Raw genomic sequence first — 23,510 nt, 5'->3', positions numbered from 1 at the left:
AAAACTCACAAAGCTCCCTTTGCACTCTGTACAAATTCTCCAGTTTCTTGTTGGAACCTAACTCTGTGGCTGGCTTAGCCCAGATCAACGTGGTCATATCTTAAAAGTTTTTTTTGTCATGGACAATGTGATGGGTGCCTTGTCAGACGCAAAAGGTACATCAGTGATCTAACCTGGAGCCTCCTGTGGTGCCGCTCAGTACAACAGATTAAGCAATTTGGCCATATGGATCAGCTGCTCAGTGAACAGGTGAAGATCATCAATGCGCAACACAGAAAAGGGTTCCCCTGTGGTGTCTTCATGGGAGGAAGCCATCAAGTTGGCATCCCTGTCTGAATATGGATGCTCAGGTAAATGCACCTTGGAGCCAAGCATTCCCTTGAAGGAAAGCAGCTTGGCACCAAGAAGTGACGATGCCAAGAACTTGTTGCCAAGGGCTTATCCAGAACCAAGATGGTAGATCTGGGCAGTGCTCTTAGTTTGGAGTCTCTTGAATGGTAGGAAGAGACAGTCTGGGCATGCTCTGGGAAGCAACTGTATTTTGATGAAGACAACTTTGGCTCTGAGGGTCTCATGGTGTCATGAGAGGTCGACAGGCGTCACTGCCGTGAGCAAAGTGGCAAGGATCTCCAGTTCCAAGGTGAGAGATCTTCAGTGGTGATGAAGAAACAGAGGGGAGCAGTGTCGCTTTGTGGGCTTTTCTTGACATTTGTGATCAGTGCCAGCAGCCAAGTAAAAGTGTGGAAGATCAGCCCTAGGCAAATCTGGTGCATGATCATTTCTCCCAGTGCTAGTCTCTTGGTTCCGAGGGCCCAGCGTCAGAGCAGATGTACAGGGAGCTGCTTGAGTTAAAGCTGCCAAGGGGACAGGAAGTTTGGAGCTCTCTCCTCCTGTCTGTGGTGCAAGGGCTTTTTCATAAGGAGCTGCCTTGAGGTGGAAAGCCCTACCTTGGTGTACCTTTGGGGTGAGGGCAAAATAGGCTTTAGAAGGTGCTGGAAGATGAGCCTCACCAAGGCAAAGAAAGCAGTCTTTGTGGTGATCCATTTTACCCATTTTTGCTCCCCAGGAGGAGTATTTTTTTTGAACTGTATCATTCTTAAATTCAGTGAGGAGAAAGAAGGAACACCAAGCTAAGATGATGAAACTAGAAGCTCCCAGAAAGAGCTGGGAGTTAGCATAGCACTTCTTTCCTCCATGGTGGCGAAAAAAGAATTGAGGGAATAGCATTCCTCCCCCTCCCCTCAGTGACTGTTTGGGTGGGAAGGCTTCTGCCCTCAGCTGTGAGGGAGTGGGAATGACTGCTCTTAAAGAAGTGTTATGGCCCAACCCACCAGGTCTGGGGACTCCTTGGAGGATTCAGATTGGGGGGGGGGAGCACACAGCTTTGGACCCAGAGTCACAGGTAGTGCCTACAGACACCAAACCAGGGGAGGCTCTGCTGGCTCTCTCGCCCCCTTAGTTTCTAGAGCCCCAGGAGCAATGCAAGAGGAACCTGCATGCCAGTTTGAAGGAAAGGAGATGCAGCAGCAGGATAGCAGCTCTGGGATGAGCTGGGCTTGACCAGAAGTCTCTGCAGGAGCCAGACTGCATGACGTAATTGCACTGGTGGATGGGATATTTGCTATACAAGGAGATGGAAGTCAAGCTAAGTTGTGGCAACAACATCGTTCGTGCTTGGACCTGAAAACCACTGTTTGTGCTTCTGTTGCTTGGACCTGGTTTTGATCTTGCTTTGGACTCTGGACACGGCTCTGTTACACCCTTCTGTACTTGATGCTTGATTAATTTAACTGCTGAACCAGCTGTGAGCTGCTTCAGACTCTGCTTGGTAAGGGTCTGTCTATGACAAGAATCAGAGAAGAAAAATGCTTTCTAATCCCTAATTCACAGGACAGCACAAAACAGAATACCCATGAAGATGAAAATCCTATTCTCTGTCAGTAATACTTCAGTCTAATACTCCTTAAGGAAAATGTCTCCAGTCAACATAATGAAATTATGTACAAGCTAACCAAATTCAGATAGCTAATTAGCCAACAAACGTATCTTCAAAAAAACCCTTTACACTCCTAAAGCAAGCTTCTGGTGGCTTCAATCAGTCAGACAGCCTTCCATCAAGAAAATATTTTCAATCACCAAGCTACAAGGTTCCAGATAAATGAAGACATTCACTGCACTCCTCATTTTTAGCCATTCTTCATTCCATGCTTGGAACATTTCCTGAATAATGCCACCTTGATGAAAAAGAGGAAAAAACCCTGAGGTAAGCTGAAGAGCTCAGCTAAAGCTGGTCCTCTCTCCATGACAGCAGAGAGAACTGAGGAAGGAGTGCTCTCCTCACCTCTGTCACATGACCATTTTGGGCAGAAAACGAGCCCATTCTCAGCTGCAGGCAGGATGTGGGAGTGCTCCAAGCTCTCTAAAGTTTCTAGAAGCCTTCTAGTCAGTTCTCCATGGCAGGCCTCCGTGGCCCCATGCAGGCCTGCTTTGAAGACCCAACAATGAATAAATAGTAGTATTAAAAAGATTTATGTTCTGACTGTATATTGGAGTAGCCAAAGAATGACTCTGAAGCCACAAAAGGATTCTGAATAAATCTCTCCTTATTTTCAAATCAATCTGGAAGAGGAATCTGGAGGCAGTGTTTTCAGACCCAACACCACCCTGAGATTACACGCTAGATCATAGAAACAGCAACAGAAAGGAAGAACTGGTTTTTGACAGAAAGTAAGCAACATTCAGGAGGGGAGAGGGGCTTCCAGGAAGAAAAGCCAAAGTTCCTCAACCAGGTGAGGCTTCTTCTGTATATGAGTAATGAAAGACTTACAGTGAATTCAGGCAAATGGGGCCTATTACCTTTGCATTCAGAGGCAACCCCTTTACATTGATGTGACAGCTTTGACAGTTTCTACAGCCCACAGTGTGAACATCTAATAACTAAAATGAGTTATGTTTCCATGCCATTTAAACTCAGAAAAGTCATGAGTATATGAACCAGTTAATAGTCAAACAAACTTAAGAAACTATCTTTAAACATTTAGCATGATAGTGAGGTTTTGATCTACAAGGTATACTGGTCCATAACCTTTATTTATTCCAACAAGGCTTGCAAAGGTACCCAAGCAAAACTGCATTCTGATTATTAACTGAGATGGCACAATAGCAGTTCTTGTCAGACTGCACCCATATTCTCTAGAGTTTGTAAATGCACTGATGTGGCACATGGAACTCCTCATTTCAAGTGATGGTGGAAGGGAGGGACCTTTTCTGAAACAGAAGGGGAAAGCAGCTGAGGTTTGTGGAAATCCATGAAATCTTACTCCCATTACAAACTGCTATAGACAGGAACATCAAAATTATCATATATAAATCAACATACATTAGTCAAATGTCAGGCCTACAAAACACCTATCTTATAGGCAAGAAAATCTATCAAGAATTCCAAACCAAATCAATCAGTCATTCACAGAGGATTACACTGACAAGGCACATTTCCTTCTTGCTAGATGCCCAACTTGAATCAATCTGAGAACTGGTTTTTACAGAAATTAGATTGAAATTGATGTGTTTATTTTCATAGTTTAGCTTACCTAAGTTCTCAAGTGTTCTAAACTGTCCAAGTGCAAGTATTTTCGGCATTAAAGAAACAGATTACAAAGACAGATATTCATACTGTTATTTTTGTATTCAAACTCCATTTTGCAGCAAAAGATGGCAGCCCAGAGAATAACATGGTCCAAACTGAACTGTAAAAATATATTTCTATGGGACAAATCCTACGCACACGGAGAATACCACATGCCCACGTGTCTTGAAGATTAATTGAAGTCAGATAATTTTCAGAAACTGACAGCTCATTGTGGGTTTTCTAATTAGCTTGGAGAAGCTTACATTGATTTGAAAGTACAAACGATTGTATGCTTTGACATATACTTGTGGAGACTAGGGCAGTAGCAGTTTCACTGCCCCATTTGTACACTTTAATCACACTGATTTAGTAAAGTGTGAAGCCACTGTCCTACTGACTGCTATATTCTGTTCCACATAAAGACTGAAATAAAACTGCAACTTCATTCACCATTTCCTCCCCCACCCCCACCATGTAATTCACACACCCCTCTCGTCGTCTAGTCAGAACCATGCTGTTGGGGGGCGTGGAGCCCTTGGGGGGTGGCAGGAGGAAATGGTGGATGAAGTTGCAATTTTACTTAGGTCTTTATGAGGAACAGGCTATATAGCCCGTTTATGTATTGCTCACGTGACAAATACTGGTTTGGCATATATGTTTTTGAGCACCATAATCTCAGGATTAAAAATTTGATAATGTTTATATACAACATTCATTCTGAACGTAAACCTCGCTTCTCCACACAAACAGATCTTCAAAAAGGGCTAATTTTAACAAAATTATTTAAATGTTTCTTTGTTCATTTTTCAGACCATTTTTCAGTTCCGGGCCTTCTCCCTATAAAGTACTCTCAATACAGATTCCTGTTCTGGTAGCATCAACCTTACTGTAGTAACACTGGTTGCATGGAACAACTACACAGTTTTGTGTAGCAATGTCAAATTAAAAATTAGTACAATATGGTCTAATGAGTATCCTTTATTGTACTGGGTTTGAAGTATACTCGGTATCCTACATTTCCTTTTAATCAAATACATTTTAGTTTTATGCTTACATCACTATTCAAGATTTTAAAATGATGGCAGTAATAGGGAAAGCAGAACAAAATTAATGGGAGCATTTAATTTTTCTAGTCAGATTAAAATTTAATGCTAAAGGTCGTAATGGACTCCTATTGTACTTTTATCAGCATGGATAGGCTGCATCGACAACACTTTCATTTTAATGAAGCTCTGCTGATTTCCAATACCTGAAGTTTTATAAGGGTTGTAAACTAAATTACATCTTTGGAAAGAACATGTCTTTGACTCTCAAGTACTGACATTTGTCATCTGCCTACAATGTCCAGTGTTCTGTATTTTCCTTTACTATCACACAGGCTGGGTTGTTTGTTTTTTTGGTTTAGTTCCTTACAGACAAATGAAGTGATTAAGAGCAATTATTAAAATGTTCTATTTGATGGTAAACTCTAGGTAGGTTATTGTATCATTTTAAAATTCTATACCTATGCTATAAAAAATTGTTACCTGTCCTATAAAAGAAAATCTCAACTGTATGCATGCCAGTTATTTCCAGAGATGTCCCAAGCAATCACCAGTAATATTTCTATATAATAACAATATTTCCAGTACATATTTACTATACAGTTATGAAGACACAACTTAGGGACAAACTTGACATGACATCTCCCAAGGATCAGACTGGGATTTCCCAACTCATCTCAGACAGACGCAATGTCAGGAACTAATGTTTCCAAGATCTCGAGGAACCAATTTGGCTCTGGAGCACAGCGTAGAAGGGTGAAGGAGCTTCAGTCCCCCCTGCCGTTTTTTCAAGCCAAAATGGCCTCAGGGAGGGTATTTGCTCTGCTCTGGGGCTCCATGTGCTGCAGTCAGTGCAAGCTCCCCTCTTTGACTGCCTCAGTTTGGGGGAGGCTGAAGTTTGGTCTTCCCCTGCACAATGTTCCTGAGCCAAATCAGGCCTGGGCAATGTCACATCTATATGTAAGACTCACAGCAGATGTCATGCCCACTGTGAACTTAGCTCTTGAACTCACTGATTTTGATATAACTTACAGATGGATGTTAATTAGGAGCCCAAGCCTGGAAATTAATTCTTATAAATCATTATTCATTAGTAAATACAACCAACATCAATGAAACTTATTCCTAAATCTGTTCAGTCATTTCAATTAAACTATAATGAGGTTAATCTGTGTACCTAGCCAATTCAGAATTTAGTCTTCAAAATTCTGGTTTGGAAAGAGACTACTGATTAACGGAGAATATTGTCATTGATCATCTTCAGGCTGAGTAATACACTTCTGCCAGCAGAACAAAACTTTTGCTGCCCTCCTACTACCACAGCCCACTGAGTTGCTAGAAATGCTAGTCCTGCAGGTTAAGGAACTGTCTAGAACAGTTTAGGAGTGAAGTGGGTATCTACAGTGGGAGGAAAGAATCAGTAAAACTCATCATTCCCCCTTTTAACTGGCAGAAATGAGCTGCAGATCCAACCCCATATGTATCTCCATATATACAAAGTTGCCTTATGCTGGCTTCCATACATAAATTACATTCCTAGCTACATGATGTTTTGATTTTTGCTAATTGACCAAGCAACTTTTCTAAAGGAGCAGACTACATCCACCATAGACAGCATCTTCTTCCAAGCAATATCCCTGTTGAAGTAAATTTAACAGGGATAAAACTAGTTGCAATAAAATAACTTATCTCAATTGGGGTTAAATACAAAGACATCTCTATCCATTATCACTCCAAGAATTTAAGGTTTTTATTCCTGAAGGCATGCATCATGTCAGTTCTGTAGTTTACATTCAGACTAGGTTCCCACTGTGCTTGGGTGAAATTTGCCCTAAACTAGCAAGGGTTAAAATTTGTGGAAATCCTGCAGATAGATCAAGCATTGTCTTGCAACTTAGTAATTGGATGATACCAAATAACTTGACCTACAAAGCTGTTCACACATGCTGCCACATTTGAAACTGAAACAGGAGCATTGTGCTTATTGTGAAGGAAACTGTTCCACGGCAAGAAGAAAAATACATTAGCCAAGAGTCATAGAAAGTGGCACCAAATTCCATTCAGTAGTCTTTCCAGATGTTAAGATCTACTCCATACTTACAAAGTACTCTCCTTCTCTCTACCGCTTGTTCCTCAGCAGAAGGAATAAGACGGACATCCCCCAAAAAACCCCACTCAGGCATGTAGAGGGTATCCTTTTACTCCCTAGGTTTGATCCTTTTATTACTGGAGCTGTCTATATTATGCAAAATTACACCTGGTGTTTCCTCAGTTGCAGAAGAAGATTGTCAAATGGCTTATTCTAAGACAGAACTCAGTAACCCCACTGGGCAATCCTTGTGATAAACAAAGTTTTTTGTTTGTTTTTAAAAGTTCTACTTGCCTTCACGCTAATTTGGAGCAATGAATAACGCATAAAAGTACAGATTTTAGAACCAATGTGTAATACTGAAAGCACTATTTATTGTGCTGAGTTATAAGCCTTAGCTTGCTGTGCAATTTACTACTGGCACTAAGAAAAATCTTTAAACAAATATCATTTAGAGAATAAAAAACCCATTTATAAATGAAAGATACTGACAGTATAAAAATTAACATGTCTGAACTTAGAGCTCATACATACAAAACAAAACTACCAAGACAATAAATCAAGATTGTCCCTTTAACATAAATAGGCAGGGAAAAGTGAAGAGGCAAATGATATACGAAGAAAAACAGCTTTGTTAATCTATCCTTGGTCTAGCTTTCTTAACAGGAGAGGTTGGCCACTCAAATACTGATCTGTGTTGAAACTGCCAGTCTCTAAGCACTTATAATGCAGCACACTTATTCAGCATCAGAAATGTTTTCATGACCTTCTTCAAAGCTGCCACTAAAGCGTATACAAACTCAATAAGTTACATTTACTGACAATGATATGGTTAAAGAAAGAGACACTTGATATTTTAATACAAAAGAATCCTTCGTTCAATAGCTTTCCGACAGATAGGGCATTCACTCATTCGATCACCACAAAGCTGACATGTTCCATGCCCACATAGAAAGATCATATTCTTCAAACGGTCCAGACATACAGGACACATGGTCTGCAAGAGATAAACAAGTAACTGTATTATCTGGAGGAAAAAAAAAACCCCAAATAATATTTCATCTTCAGAGATAACTATTCCAGATTCATAGATAGGAAACACTGCAAATAAATTCCAAAGACTGTTCAGTATCTGATATAGTCTAACGCTGAGTATAAAACTTATTAGTCCCTTATTAAGTTTGTGGAATGAAGCGATATCTTTACTATATATGAATTAAGAGTGGGGTTTGTTATTTCGCTGAAATCTGTCATGTCCTTCAATCTCAGGTCCTACACACCTACTGATCATGTTATTGTACAAAGGTTAGCATGACTGACCCCCTGCTCAGCAAAAATTAATCACATACACAGGAGAGCAATGCTCCTATTCTGACCACAAGGAGGGCATTGAAGCCAAAGCCTTGAAGGGGATCGTTGTGGCTTCCAGAAAGGGGCTGCCGTCCCCTCTTTGGGAGGGGTTTTATTTATAGTTTAATACTGGACGCCAAGTGGAATGCTGTAATTTTATGTTTTAATGACGCTGTATTTTTATATTACTTACTTATTGTTATGATTATTTATGTAACACTATTCTGTTGTTCACCGCCCAGAGCCCTCAGGGGATGGGGTGGTATATAAATACGATAATAAATAAATAAATAATAAATAAAGCAGGAGACAAGGTTGTGGTTTGTTCAGATGATTGGTTGATTGGTCCTTGGAAGGCTATACCAATTCAGGCTAATCTTTGATTAGATGGATGATCTGTATTATTCTGGAAAATTTAGGAAGTGGAGGGGGCTCATTTACCCCTCCTGGCAAGTTGTTCTTCTCCCCTAGTTTGCTGGAACTCAGAAATTTGGGAGCACAAATAGAAGTAAATTTCTCTGGATCTGACATTCTGTGCTGTGTATTTGGTTTCAATTGCTGAGTAATGTGGCAGAGAGAATTTGAACAAGACCGGTGCTTGACTCCATCATCCTAGTCAGTGCCTCTAGTTCTCTGCCACCCATCCTTCATTTCTAGATTATTTCTGGCATATTCTCCTTCATTAGTGTTATTTATGCCTTTCCACCTGTGGCATGATCAGAACCAGGTTATCTCAGAAGATATTACAGGAAAGTGGAAGTTCTCAAGAACATTCCTGTGCATGTTTTGCTTTTAACTCAGATGAGTATACCAACATGAAGTGTTTTGCCCTCCACATTTTTGGGGGGATGGTGGTGATGCGAGTTTCTAATTTTTTCCCAGGTGTGGTCCTTTCTGCCGTGTTAGTGATACTCCATGGTTTCAATGTCAATTGCTGCCTTCTCTCAGAAACTGGGATTATAGAACTGCAGAGCTGAGAATCTCAATGTGACCAGGATCTCTAAGAAACCCCATGCATCTTAGCCATATGTCTGCACCCTATAGCAACAAAGTTGAGGGAATGGACTAGAACATATGTGGCAGGGAGGGTAGTTGTGGCTAGTTCCACAAACTGGTCCCTGGTCTTCCTTGCCATCTGGTATAATACTGTTTATTGCTGTTTAAAGTGAAGCCCGCAGTAAAGGTCTCTTTCCCCTTATGGCTGCAAGCCCCTGCTGGATCTCAGAAAAAGGTCTTCAACAGGGATACAGGTTAGCCGGAGAAACTGGAAGAGATTCTGATTCTCAGAAAAAATAATTAGTCTTGACTCCAGGTCAAGGGGCAGAACCTTTCCCAGAGCTGACTGTCTTCTTGCTTTTAAAACATATTAACTGGTTTGAAGCTCTGACTATTTTCCTATATTTCCACAGCATGTTAAAATAAAAGTCACATTTTAAAATATAAACCCTGCACCCTCAGTGAACGAATTAAAGCACAAAATATATTATAGCTGTACCCTGAAAACCAGTTTAAACCAATGGATGTTTTATGGAAAACCATTGTTTCTTGTGATTTTTCTGCACAAATTATTCTTTACAAATTTATACTAAAATATAATAAAATATTCTGCACTGGGTAACCATAAATGAGCACATCCGGTACAGTTGAGTACAGGGATGTAACAACTTCAAATAAAGCATGAATATTCCTTTTATATTTATCATAAAGCAGATCTGTTTTACCTGTTCCTTTATGTCCTGCAATTGCTGCTGCAATTTTTGTACATCAGCATTGACATTGGTATTGTCCTTGTCCTTCTGCAGAACTGGAATGTTTCCACTTGCTACACAGCACAGGAAAGGGGAAATCATGATGCAACACTCAAAAAACTATTTTAAAAATATTTTTAAAATATCGCATTGCAGTGTATGAATTACGTGTTTCTTTGAACATATTAAGAAAGTAGAACTGAAAAATAAGATCACATCAGTAGGATTTCCCATAGTTCAACATATTTAGTGGTGTTTATAAATACATTATTTTAAAAGTTAGTAAAATAAAAATATTTGTCAACTTTTTTCCAAACATGAGCTTGACTGCTGATTCCTCCTGGACTTTTCATTGACCAGAGGGCTTCTGAATGGATTGGGCCTGTGCAAAATAGTCCTGTGCTGCTGAGAGATTTCTGTTGAGGTCCAGGTGTGTGTGATATTATCCCCCATGCTGTTTAAAATCTACATGAAGTAGCAAGGAGACTCAGAGCATATTGTCACCAGTATGCTGATAACCCATAGCTCTGTCTTTCCATCTAAATCCAAGAGGCACAGGAATCTCCAAGAAATTAGACTGTATTGTCTTTCCAAATGGCCCAGAGAAAACGGAAAAAGAATTTACTTCAGAAGATCTTTGGATGTTTTTAGCTTGCATTAGTAGAAGGGAAAAGCTGCCATTTTTTATAATGGGGAGGGGGGGGAGTTCTGAAGAGAAAATGGGAGATGTGGTTCCTCAGGTATGTAGGTCCAAGGCCGCTAATGGCCTTTAAGTATGAGCAGATGGTAGGTTTCAAACTTCCAAGAATCCTGTCCACATCCTCAGACTGGACATGCTGGAAAGTATTCCATATAACTAGATACCCTGTGACTGTCTGACCCTGTTACTGATAATGTACAGTCCAAGTTGGAAGAGATGCAAGAGACTTTATATGCAAACTGCTTAACAGTGGGCGGCAATGCAGTCCACCTCCTCCTGCAGGCCAAAACCCAACAGGCTGCTAACCACCAGGAAGCCTTCCACTGATGTACACTGTGAGGATGAAATGGAGGTAGATAACTCACCAATATCGTCAACAATATCTTCTGTACCTTTTCCACCACAACACATGATAAAAGGCACTCTTCGTTCTACCACTGCCCGACACTGTACACATTTTTTCATTAGACTGGCACAATCTGGGGAAAAAAATCCAATTTCACTATCGAGACCCGTTTACATGGGATATAACATTCCACTTTAACAAGGAAAGACTTCAAAAAGTCCTATCTTAATACCCCCCACCCACCCCGGGGATGCTGGTGTACCAATTTTTAATGGTCTACAAGACTGTCCCACCTGCAGTGTTGTTTTAACTAGTCCCCATGGTAGGTAAAATTCATCACCCTCAAACACATTCAATTATGTCAGAATGCAGAAATGGCCTTTTATATTTCAGAGAGTGTTAAATCATCATCAAGTTCAAACTCAGTCAATGTCATGATTCATAATTAAGAATACCTGTAATCTACCAAATCACTTACTTTCACAAGCACACATGTGACCACAAGGCTGAAAGAGCACTGCTGCTTTTTTGTCCGAGCATACAACACATTCTTCAATCTGCAAAGAAATTGAACAGCTCTTCACCTCTGCTTAATGTAGTAATTAATTCCTTTAATAGTCCATACGCATCTCTTCTTATTTGAAACAGCTTGCACAACCTCTTGTTTGCATACTTTGATATGGTAAATCAATGTAGCCCATAATCCCTAGACATTTCAAACAGCTATGGAGATCTGCTTTATAAATGAAATCACAATTGAAAACATAGACTTGGATCAACTGGAGTCTGCCTATAGAAGGATTTTGGCCCATGGACTTTAACTTCTTTGTCCCCCCCCTCCCCCCCCCCACCCAAAATATCTCCCCAAAGGCTCTAGTGGAGCCAAGCCTTTGGATTTCTCACTGAACAGGAGGAGGCTGGTCTCTCTCTGCTAGAAATAACTTTGCTGGTGATAGGAATGTTATTAAATCCCAACTAGGAATTACACTTTCCTGTGGCTCTCAAGCGATATGGTGCAACAATAACTTGGAGTGCCTTAAGAAAAATATATATCTAATCTCACACAGGATACAGTACATAGCTTGAACAGCAAGCTCATGTACTACTCCTATCGAGAACTACTTATTTTCTTCATAATTTATCCCAGTTGCAGCTATTAGCATTGAAAGAACTACTTGTACAAGCTCTTCTTTTACGACATAGCAATGGAAAGCAAGATTGACTGAAACCCTGTTTTATGGTTAGGCTTTTATATGCTATTACAGTGAAATCTCAGAAAAAAGATGCCTTACTGAAATAAACATCAGATGGAGAATACCTTTGTTCTTGATTGAACTTGATCTTTGCAGATAAGGCATTTTTTGACTCTTGGTGAACAAAGGGAACAGGTAGCAATATGCCCACATGGACCAAATAAAGTATCTCTCTTCATATCCGAGCATACCATACATTCTTCTAAGGTTTCTGAATCGTTGCTGATCATAGAGGGACTTCGGGAACCAACCTGACCACTAAACACAAAGTTTCATTCAGGCGTTATATTCAATCAAAATTGCAATTCAGCATATTTGTAGTCAATACTATAGTACATTACATTTCATTTGCTTAAAAATATGCATGTACTCCCAATTCAGCATCATAAAAATATATATCACCTCTTGCCTAACTCAAGAGACACTTTGGAAACAGCCCTCTATATGGCAATTATAGTTCTTCAGAATAGCTTGAAGCAATGGAAAAAACACCCCTAAGATCGAAACAGAGTTGGATCCTATAAACCACAGGTGTCAAACTCACGGCCCTCCAGATGTTATGGACTACAGTTAACTGTAGTCCATAACATCTGGAGGGCCGCGAGTTTGACATCTATGCTATAAACCATTAAATTAATAGCAAGTCTTTTGCTGACAGAAGGTCCCTTTGCACAGGAAGAAAACTCCACCCCTAAGTAATAAAAAAAAATCAATGTATGGCTTACAGCACAATTCTGAGGGGAAGCGGGACCAAAAGCACACAGGGAGATCACAAGGTGCTCCTCTTGTACATATGCTGGTGAATCTCCTAGATCAGTGGTGGCGAACCTATGGCACGGGTGCCAGAGGTGGCACTCAGAGCCCTCTCTGTGGGCATGTGCAAACAGAGTGCCCCCTCCCCCGGTCTCGGATCGATTATTAGCATTAAACTTAAGACGTAGTTTTGGGGAAGCAGTGTAGGTTACTCTGTTAAGGGCTGCTAAACCCCACTGATTTTCATGCGAAGAACTAAAGCCCAATCCTTTACCGGGGAGTAAACTCAGTTGCTGGCCATGGGGCTTGCTTCTGAGTAAACCCTTCTAGGGTCGTGATTCACTGTTGGAAGAGTTGGGTGGTTGCTTCAAAGCAAAGCCACCAACTACCACCAAGCTTACTCCCAAGTAACACATGCCTCGGAGCCAACCGTTTTTCCTAAACTAAAACCTCAGTATTCAGGTTAAATGGCTGCGTTGGCACTTTGCGATAAATAGGTGGGTTTTGGGTTGCAGTTTGGGCACTTGGTCTCGAAAAGGTTCGCCACCACTGTCCTAGATGTGCCGGCAGAACTGCACCCCTGCTGGGTGTCAACATGGCAATGCTGGAATAAGCCATTGTACCAGTGGAGAAAGTGGCATACTCAGGGGCTTGGCAGGAGTTAGTCTGCTCCCTAAACTACCCCAGCCCAGGAATGTCCCCTGAAACCAGCAGAAAGTTACACCATCAGAAACCATGGCACAGCTCACATAACCGAACAGGCCAAATGCCCCAATCACTGATTGGTGGGTACTGCAATTGGCCAATTGACCATGCTGGCAGGGGCTGATGGGAATTGTAGTCCATAACATCTGGAGTGCCAAAGGTTCACCACCACTGTGCTATAGGGTTACTATGAACCCCAGTGTGCTTCCTATGCTATCTGCACCTTGCAGAAGGGCAGGTGTTATTTTGCCCCTACAGAATGCCCACAGGCAATTGAAAAGTGGTACTGCTTTTATGTTTGTGGTTGGCTGCCACCACTGCAATGGCCCTCAGGACTGCACTGCTAGAGTAACATTGACATATTTATACAAACTTTAAACACTTTAAAAATCTAAAATCCTCACAAATGAAAAGTAAGTAAAAGCAGTAATGCAAGGCACTTTGTATGACACTGAGCTTGCATCCAATTTTTGGATCCCCCACTGGCAGCAGCAGTCTTCCATGCTGCATGAACCTCCTTGTAAGCTCTCCAGCATGAGACCCTTTCTTTCTGCCCATAGGGAAGTGCTTTATACTACCTTGATGTGTGAATTCATGTGTGCATGTATCATATCCCATACTCAGATTTAATTTAGCCTATTATCCAGAATGTGATGCTTGCATTAAACAGGTTTTATTTGCAAGCTCTGACCCTATTTTAATAGGTGTTGTGAAGCCAATGCACCAACCAAACAGCTATTGGCCTATGGGCTCACAAGAAGCACAACAGGCATACTTACGATATTAGTTAAATCAAATTAAAGAAGGCTTTCTCTTAAATAAGAAATCCTAAAACCAAGCTAGAAGAAATAACATTTATTTTATATATACTCTGCTTTTCTTCCCAATGGGAACTCAAAACAACTTGTTTTCCTCTCCTCCATTTTCTCCTCACAGCAACCCAAGGTTGCCTGTGCTTTCTGGTGTGAAGCAAATAAGGAGAAAATATTTTGGGGTCCAATTCCCTTCCACTAAGTAGCAGCCTTCTGCTATCAGGGAAAGACTTAATCCATCTGTCTCACCGTTCCATGCAGATGGCTCAGTTAAGTACTAAAAATAATGACTAAGATTTCATACCCTAAACTTCAAGAAGTATCAGAGAGCTACTCCCCCCCTTCTTTTTGCTGTCAACCAACAGCTGAATCATGGTGACCCAAATAACCCATAAGGGTTTCAAGGAAAAGAATATTTGGAGGTTGCTAACCGTTGCCAGCCTCCACATCCCAACCTTGGTATTCTTGGATGCCTCCTATCCAAACACTATCCAGAATCAGGGCTGAGAGTGTGTGACTAGTCCTAGGTCATCGGTGCAAGTGGGGATCTGAAACTAGGTTTCCAGACACTAATCCAACACTTTAACCACTACACAATGCTGCTAAATCAAATACCCTGTACATAATTAAACATTATGTTCCTGAACTCATAGAAAATATATCTGAATTTATTTTATTACTCTCAGCCAATAATCAAATACGCACAAAATAAATAACTGAACACGGTGACTGTGTAAACACTATTGCTTAATTAGAATACACACCTGGCTTTTTCTTTGTGACATTTTGCCAATGCTTTACACAGGCTGGGGTCAGGACACAAGTCAAGGGGAGACTGACCCTTCTTATTACGAATACCCAGGTCTGCTCCATTGGCTGCCAGGAAACAAGCGATAGATGCTGCACTCTTCTTCTCTGCTCCCTGAGTACCTAGTCCCATTATCAACTGAAAGAAAAAAATTAACTAAATTGAGTTTCTCTTTGACATATCTGAAAATTAAAGTCTTTTAAAAAGAAAACAAAACTGAACACAGTGATCATTAAATGCCTTTGTAGTGATGGCTACTCTTTCTGCTGAAAGTTTTCCCTTTTCCAAGCTCCTCAACCATGTCTTAAACCAGCTTGCATAACAGTTCTGCTATTTCCTCACATCTATAAGTTCAGACACGCCTCCAAATTATTCAGTCTTCTCTGAATGCTATGTTTATTTATTTTACTTTATTTATATCCTCTTTTCTCGCTGAGAGATAAGCCATGGTCAAAAAATACGAGAAAGTGGGCAACAGCCAAAGGATCTGCAGTCACCCACCATCCGTGACTGAGTGAAATAACTGAAATGTATCAACAAATTTCTGGAATATGTAGAAAATATCAATTGTTATACATAAATATACATATTCCATTTGAATTTTCAGGGGTCAGTAAAAAGTTCTGAAATATAAAGCTAAAGAAACTATGCATTATACTAGACACATTTTAATACATCATCATTCTGTGTACTTGTATTTTGTTCCAACAATATTTTTAAAGATTAAACTGACTACTCAAATCCAATTAAACTAAAATGTTTTGAAGTATTTTTAAAAATTTGTAAGAGAATATTGACATTTCCCAATCTGCACTGATGCTTGATCTGGAAATATCTGAATATCATTCAGTTCTAAAAATAGAGAGGAAGTGAAAACAAAACAGGAGCTTACAATATATGGTTGAGAAAAAATGTAGTAGAGAGAATAAATAAAGCAATATACTTACTGTGTTCTTTGATGGCTCCCAAGCAGTATCTACCTTTCCAACATCTTGCATGTCTTGCAGTTGGCGAAGCTGTGACAAGGTATGGTGCCTCAGGGCTTCATGCAGAGGAGTATCCCCATCTTTATCCTGAATATCCAGTTTAGCACCTGCACGAACCAGGAGCTAAGAACAGACATAGGTACATTTTGAACATTTTCCCCCTCTACATAAGCAGAGGTATACAAACCATATTTTAAACAGAACCATATTTAAACAAACCATATTTTAAACAGAACTTTACAGCAGGAGTCCCCAACGTTTTTAAGCCTGTGAGCTCATTTAAAATTCGGATACAGCATGGTGGGCACAGTAACAAAATGGCTGCGACATCTTAACTTCTGTAACATAGTGCAGAAATTTGTGCTGGGCTGGCAGCTGCTGACAAAGGGACGTTTAAAAAATCTGCACAGCCAATCAAATTTCCACCAGTTAAACCAAAGCCTCACTGTGCAAAAGCCCTATCTGGCCCCAGCCACTTCCTAAAAACACTTGGCAGGCACCAAAGAAGATGTTGGCAAGGGCCATGGTATCCCACAGGAATCAGAGTGGGGGATCCCTGCTTTAAAGATACTGGCATACAGAAGTTTACCATGCAAGACGCTCAGTAAAGAAAAGATGCTGTACAATACAATGTATTCCAAAATCATGAAATAAGGGAGAAAATAAGGTTGCACTTACCTGCAACTATTGTTCATTGAGCATCTTCTATGCAGACATGCATGGAAATGTATAGGCACAGGCCAGCCACAGAAAACTTATTAGAAAGCTTATAGAAGCTTCAGAGCACTTGGAACGCTCCTCTTCACCTCTATCTGGAGCCAAGGGTTGGCTGTTCCTGCCCAAACAATCGCGTGAAGGAGGTTGGGGAGGCCGTTCTTCCTTAGTTCTTCCTCAACAGACTTGAAGGATGGTGAGGCACATACATCCCTGGACAACAACTGCATGAAGACTGACATGGATAAGAGAGGAAAGTCCGAGGTGGAAAGGATGAGGATTTCTTGATCTCTTCTTCTGATCCAAAGGAGGTAAAGGAACTTTAAAGATGTCACCCTCTGAGAAAGGGGACGATTCCCTACCAAGAGAACGAGAGGGCATTCTTGGATGATGGAGCAGCTCAGGCTCTTTCTGACAGCAGACTCAATCTTTGGAGACAACAATGTTCAACATCGAGGGGAACGTCACCATCAAGAGACCCCTGGACTCTGACCTCAATGGTGACAAGGGTTCTATCTAGTTGAGGACATCAATAGTTGCTGTTGAGGGGGTATGTCAACCCCAAACAGGAGAGTCTCAACATCAAGGAGATAACAGTGATCAGCATCAGGAGAAGACAGCCAGTTGATGAAGCAGGGAATCAGACGGTGGATGTACAGGCAGCAAGACTTTGTGTCGACGACAACTTAAGAACATAAGAACAAGCCAGCTGGATCAGACCAGAGTCCATCTAGTCCAGCTCTCTGCTACTCGCAGTGGCCCACCAGTTGCCTTTGGGAGCTCACATGCAGAATGTGAAAGCAATGGCCTTCTGCGGCTGTTGCTCCCGAGCACCTGGACTGTTAAGGCATTTGCAATCTCAGATCAAAGAGGATCAAGGTGACAACCATAGATCGACTTACTCCCTCCATCAATCTGTAAAGCCCCTTTTAAGAAACTATCCAGCGGGTTGGTGGCCATCACCTCACCAGCAGCATATTCCAAACACCAATCACACGTTGCATGAAGAAATCTTTCCTTTTATTAGTCCTAATTCTTCCCCCCAGCATTTTCAATGTATGCCCCCTGGTTCTAGTATTGTGAGAAAGAGAGAAAAATTTCTCTCTGTCTCTGTCAACATTTTCTACCCCATGCATAATTTTATAGACTTCAATCATATCCCCCCTCAGCCGTCTCCTCTCCAAACTAAAGAGTCCCAAACGCTGCAGCCTCTCCTCATAGGGAAGGTGCTCCAGTCTCTCAATCATCCTCGTTGCCCTTCTCTGCACTTTTTCTATCTCTTCAATATCCTTTTTGAAGGTTAGATTGAGAGATATTCTGTACCATCCTTTTTACCTTCTTAACAGGGAGCTTGAAAGTTGCCCATTTGGCTACGATAGCCAGAAGTCAGAGCAGATGGAATCGTCAGAACTGATGAGATGGAAGTCACACAAACCCTATTTAAAGATCCCTCCATGGGAGTAACCATCGAAGAGAGGGATTTTCCCCATAGTGCAGCCTTAAACCTTGAAGCACATTTGTGTCTGACCTCTGGAGTAAAAAGCAGCAAGATGGGCACATCTAAGAGGCATGAGTTTCACTGAGGCAGAAAAGATATTCATTATGCTCATCATTCTGAGCCCTCTTTGTTCCACTTTGAACATTTCTTGAGTAACTCCATTCCAACAAAGACGACGAAAGAAAAAGAAAGTTCCGCACAGCTGAAGCCAGTCCTCTCTCAATGACTGTGAAGAGAGAACTGAAGGAGGAATGCTCTTCCTGCCTCCATCATGGGGCTACTTGGGCGGGAAACTAGTCCATCCTTTGTTCCAAACAAAGTGGCAGAGAACTCCAAGTGCTCTGAAGCTTTCAGAAGCTTTCTAGTTAGTATTCTGTGGCCGGCCTGCACAGTCCCATGTGGGACTGCACTGAAGACATGACGATAAACAAAATAAAATTTGAAAGATGATAGCATTAGGTAATGAAGAGATACTCTATGAAGAAACAGTGAATGACATGAATGATTGTACATCAGAGGAAATACTGAAGGAACAATAGCAAAGGTAATGGTTATAATAAGTATCAATACTCTTACAAAGTTTACAGATACAATATATTATAGTTATCTTACCCGCACTATTTGAGTGTGCTGTCGTTCAACAGCAAGGTGCAGTGCAGTTTGCTGGTTGACATTCTGGATATCCAGGTTAGCACTCCCCTGGAAGAAAGGTCCCAGTTGATTTTCGTTAATATAACAAATTGGACTATGTAATCTATAAAATTACATAGATGGTTTTAAAAGGAGGTTAGACAGATTCATGGGGGAGAGATCCATCAACAGTCATTAGCAGTGGTTAGTTAAGGAAATCTTCATACATAGAGGCAGCAAAACTCTAAACATCATGGTGGGGAGGCAGCATCAAAAGAAGGTCTTGGCCTCTACACTCTGTTTGTTGGCCCTCTGTTGGCTATTGCATGAAATAGTATGCTGACTGGATGGACCACAGGTTTGATCTAGCAGGGTTCTACTTATGTTTTTATGAATAAACCTGATACCCTTTGCATTGACCAAGGCATAGAATTATGCATGCAAATTACACACAACAAATCTTGCTTACATCCCATTAACTTATCTCTCAAAATGTCAATGAATGGAAGCAATATCTCCTAAGACTTACTAAGTCAGGCTTGGGAAGTGCAATTAGTTTTGGATAAGTAGCTTTCCAGATGGACTGCCTTTCAGTGTTTCACTGAAGAATGCTTTTCTACCCTTCAAATGAGCTTCATAGATCAGCTGTTCATAGTAATAAATTCTCTAAAGTGAGAACCTCTCTAGTCCTATACTTTGCTCCCATCAAAAGCAGATTGAGGCTGTCTCATGTTCAGAAAAGACAGAGAAGGATTCACAGGAAGACCAAGCAATTTGGTTATTATTTGACTGGTCTGTATTCATAGCAAAGAACATTAATTACTTCCTACCTCCTCCCATAATCCCAGTTGTTTTTAAACTTCAACAATGTAAGAGTAGTAATAATTAACACTACCTATGCTAGGTTTACCGCTTTATCACTAAAAAATATCAGGTTAAAATTAGGTTAACAGTTTATGACACATACATGGCTTCTGTCAGACCATAATTATTGATATTCACAATGCAGTGGTCTTCCACAGCAGTATTATGTGCATAAACATATGGCATGTGAGAGTAGCAGACTTTGTAGGAATCTGTTTCAAGTGCTTTTATGGCAAAAAAACCCCCTAGTAATAATCTTTACCTGGTGCACCAAGAGTTCTGCCACTTCCACATGATTATTAAGTGCTGCAAGATGCAAGGCAGTGTAGCCGTCGTCTTTTTTCTCATCCACAATCCATGGTCTTGGAAGCTTGGAAAGTAATACTCGCATTGCACTGGAACATACAAAACATAAACAATATAAATAACAAACACTAACATAACAGCAGCTCAAACAATTCAGCTTACAATGGACCCTAAGTTCAATAGTCAAGTTGCGAGTGTTGGAAATTCCCCCCACCCCCAGTTAAGAGTACAGAAAAAAGAAACTCTTCCCAATTCTTTAACAAAAAATTTTCATCATATTGGAACAGAGGCTCCTACTATTATAGAAGTTATTCTAGAACTGAACAATGGACAGTTTTCCACACATTTATCAACATAATAAAGTATGCAGCTGAACTTATAAGGGTAAATAAAACAAGCAATTTAAAAATTAGTAATAAACACTTTTCAGCTATCCCAATCAGATACTCTAGTAATACAGTCAAATCATTGTACAGAATATTGTCAGACTTTACCACCATTTTCTAACGACCTTTTCACCCCATCTAGTCACAGCTGGAGACCCTGTGGGTATATACATGTCAAGAAGTCACCTCTAATTGCTAAAGCCCCACCACTGTCCTCAGTCTTAATGTTGGGTTTCTTTCCTTGTCATTGTTTTGTCAATGGCCTCAATGTAGCTAAATATTGTTGGTAAAGTCTTCAATAATTAACACACAGTTGTATGATGTCTCCTACAGATACCCATCTGCAGAATCACTGTATACTGGGATTTTGGTAGCCAGGTATACTGGGATTTTGGTAGCCAAACATTTTGGGGAAAATGTTTTGATGCTGGCATTGTGGATTTAACAGTTTGGTAATTGTTTCTGTTAACGCCAGATGATCTTATTGAGAGGCACCATTTCACGGCTGGATTCAGCTGGCTCTGAATTGGGTTTTCTGAAGGTTGTGTGACGCAACCAAACAACCGAGCATGGAAGCCAGAACCACTTAGTCTGTTTTAGATCGTTATAATGTTTATGCTGTATTTTATTTGTTTCTAAATGTATGGAAACCCCACCCTGACAATGGGAAATTGAAGTTTATAATGAATGAGTGGAGTTTGTTTTCTGGCTACCAAAGAAACAGGAGGCCAAAGTAGTGGTAGAAATCTGGTAAACAGCTACGTTAGGAAGAGATTGCCAGACACATTTTTAAAAAGTTTTCAGAGCCTACTGAAATAAATGAGAAATCACTTTGATAATACGACTACCGACAACTTTTAGAGAAGGAAACACGCTAAAAGGCTGTCCTTACTAGCCATAATATAACACTAACGAATTTTAAAGATATTCTGCCAGTAAATTATGATAGGCATATAAGAGAAACTGGTGTTTAAATTATTCAGAGAACGAACTAGGTTTAAAACTCAAGACGGTGCCCAGGAAGAAGTGCAATGGTTCCCTGTTTCTCCGAAACTAAGACATCCCCTGAAAATAAGACATAGTAGAGGTTTTGCTGAAGTGCTAAATATAAAGCCACTCCCGAAAGTAAGACATAGCAAAGTTTTTGTTTGGAAGCATGCCCGGCGAACAGAACACCAGGAAAAATAAGTCATCCCCTGAAAATAAGATATAGCGCATCTTTGGGGGCAAAAATTAAGACACTGTCTTATTTTCGGGGAAACACGGTAGTAACTTGTCCTTCGGTGTTCTTCTCCACATGTGACTTTTGAACAATTTTTTGGGGTAACCTCAGTATAGATCACATTCCAGTGGTTTAATTTCAAGTCATAAATTACGACGACTAGGGCTGAATTTCAAAAGTGTCTCAGCTTTCTCAAGAGTTTAGGAAAAACAACTGAAACTGTAACAGGAGTTTAATTTTCTACTAATCCATAGTATAGGTCACAAAACCTACAGTTAACCATCATTCTGACTGCAACCATGATCAGTCACTGAGAATACCAAAGCGTTTGTCAGATGAAAAATGAGAACACAGAACTAGCTCTTAGTTGCCTGCAGATCTCTCACTTCTGATACCCGTTCATTTTCATTCAACTGCTGCTACGCTCATATACATTTTGAGAGGCAACACACTAGTCTAAAGCAGTGATGGCGAACCTATGACACACGTGTCAGCATTGACATGCGTAGCCATTTTCAGTGATATGCAGCCGCGTACAGAGAAGTATGGGGCCGCATGCAGAGAAGGACATTTCATCCTGTCTGGGGGCAGCTCAGAGGCCCCACCCCGGACTTCATGAGGCAGTGGTCCCCTCCTCTGGTCCCAGCCCAGCCGGCCCGACCACCCCGGTGCGGACCCTGGCGGCAGCAGCAGCACAGCCGCAAGCTCGAGCGTAGGCAGCAATGCCCATCGTGGTCCCGGCCTCTGCAGAGGCCAGTCAGACGTTGTGGGGGCGGGGCGCGGAGCGAGCCGCATCGATGGTGGCAGCACTAATTTCAGCCCCGGCCTCTTTGGCAGGAGGCCAGGCGTGACAGGGGCGGGGCACCAAGATGGGGAAGGGGGAGAAAACACGCTGAAGCTGGCGGGCTGCAGCGTGGAAACAAGGCTGGAGGGCGGCGTGGAAGCGAGGTTGGAGGGCAGTGAGAGGGACGCCCCAGAAAGCTGCGGGGAGGATTTAAAGAGGGGCACGGCGGGCAAGCGAGGAGAAGGCCAGAGGGAAGGAGCTGGGAACGGTGGAGGGTGGAAAGAGCGAGGGAAGAGAAGGGTAGGAGAGGATGTGGGGGAGCCAGCAAGGAGGGAGTGAGCTGGGGAACAACAGCAGAGAGGGAAAGAGCAGAGAAGGAGACAGAGAGCTGGAGGAAAGCAGCGGAGAGTGAAAGAGCAGAGGAAATAGAACGGTCCATTGGTAGACTTACCCTGAAGGGGCCTTCTCCTGGACGGCGATGAGGGCATCCTGATTGGGTGATTCCTAGCTCATTCTCAGGGAGGCAGGACCTAATTTTGTCGTCACTTGGGTGCGGAGGGCTTAGACACGCCATCATTGCTCAGTACGTCGAGTAACCTAGTATTGGTATAGAGTGAAAACTGACTCGGAACTGTAAGAGCAAAACATTGGGAAGTAATAACAATGAACATGGCCTTACAAGTAACATGAAAACTGGCAACAGGCCTACTGAATCTGAATTTGGTGCTGCATGTCCATTTGCGTAGGCATTTTACCGGGGCCAAGGATGCCCTAGGTAAATACCATCCAGGAGAAGGCCCCTTCAGGGTAAAGTCTGTCAATGGACCGGTTCTCCCTGGAGGCGAGGCTCGGGCATCCTGATTGGGACCTCCCCGAGCAGTGTCC

General features: G+C 41.5%; 1 protein-coding gene across 1 annotated transcript in view; it reads right to left on the bottom strand.

Annotated features, from left to right (window-relative positions):
* Positions 1-7,114: 7,114 nt before the first annotated feature.
* The window catches only part of MIB1 (MIB E3 ubiquitin protein ligase 1), a 58,310-nt gene continuing 41,914 nt past the window's right edge, over positions 7,115-23,510 (bottom strand). Inside the window, exons 13-21 of the mRNA XM_048507392.1 lie at positions 20,190-20,322; positions 19,046-19,132; positions 16,183-16,344; positions 15,192-15,373; positions 12,223-12,415; positions 11,383-11,461; positions 10,924-11,037; positions 9,832-9,932; positions 7,115-7,757 (exon numbers count right to left, since the gene is read on the bottom strand). Of these exons, the coding sequence (XP_048363349.1) occupies positions 7,617-7,757; positions 9,832-9,932; positions 10,924-11,037; positions 11,383-11,461; positions 12,223-12,415; positions 15,192-15,373; positions 16,183-16,344; positions 19,046-19,132; positions 20,190-20,322 (1,192 nt within the window). The 3' untranslated portion in view covers positions 7,115-7,616. The remainder of the gene's footprint in view (positions 7,758-9,831; positions 9,933-10,923; positions 11,038-11,382; positions 11,462-12,222; positions 12,416-15,191; positions 15,374-16,182; positions 16,345-19,045; positions 19,133-20,189; positions 20,323-23,510) is intronic.

Source organism: Sphaerodactylus townsendi, linkage group LG09 (assembly GCF_021028975.2).
Source record: "Sphaerodactylus townsendi isolate TG3544 linkage group LG09, MPM_Stown_v2.3, whole genome shotgun sequence".
Taxonomy (NCBI): Eukaryota; Metazoa; Chordata; class Lepidosauria; order Squamata; family Sphaerodactylidae; genus Sphaerodactylus; species Sphaerodactylus townsendi.
The sequence above is the reverse complement of the archived record's forward strand: the minus strand, read 5'-3'. Positions and strand labels throughout refer to the sequence as shown.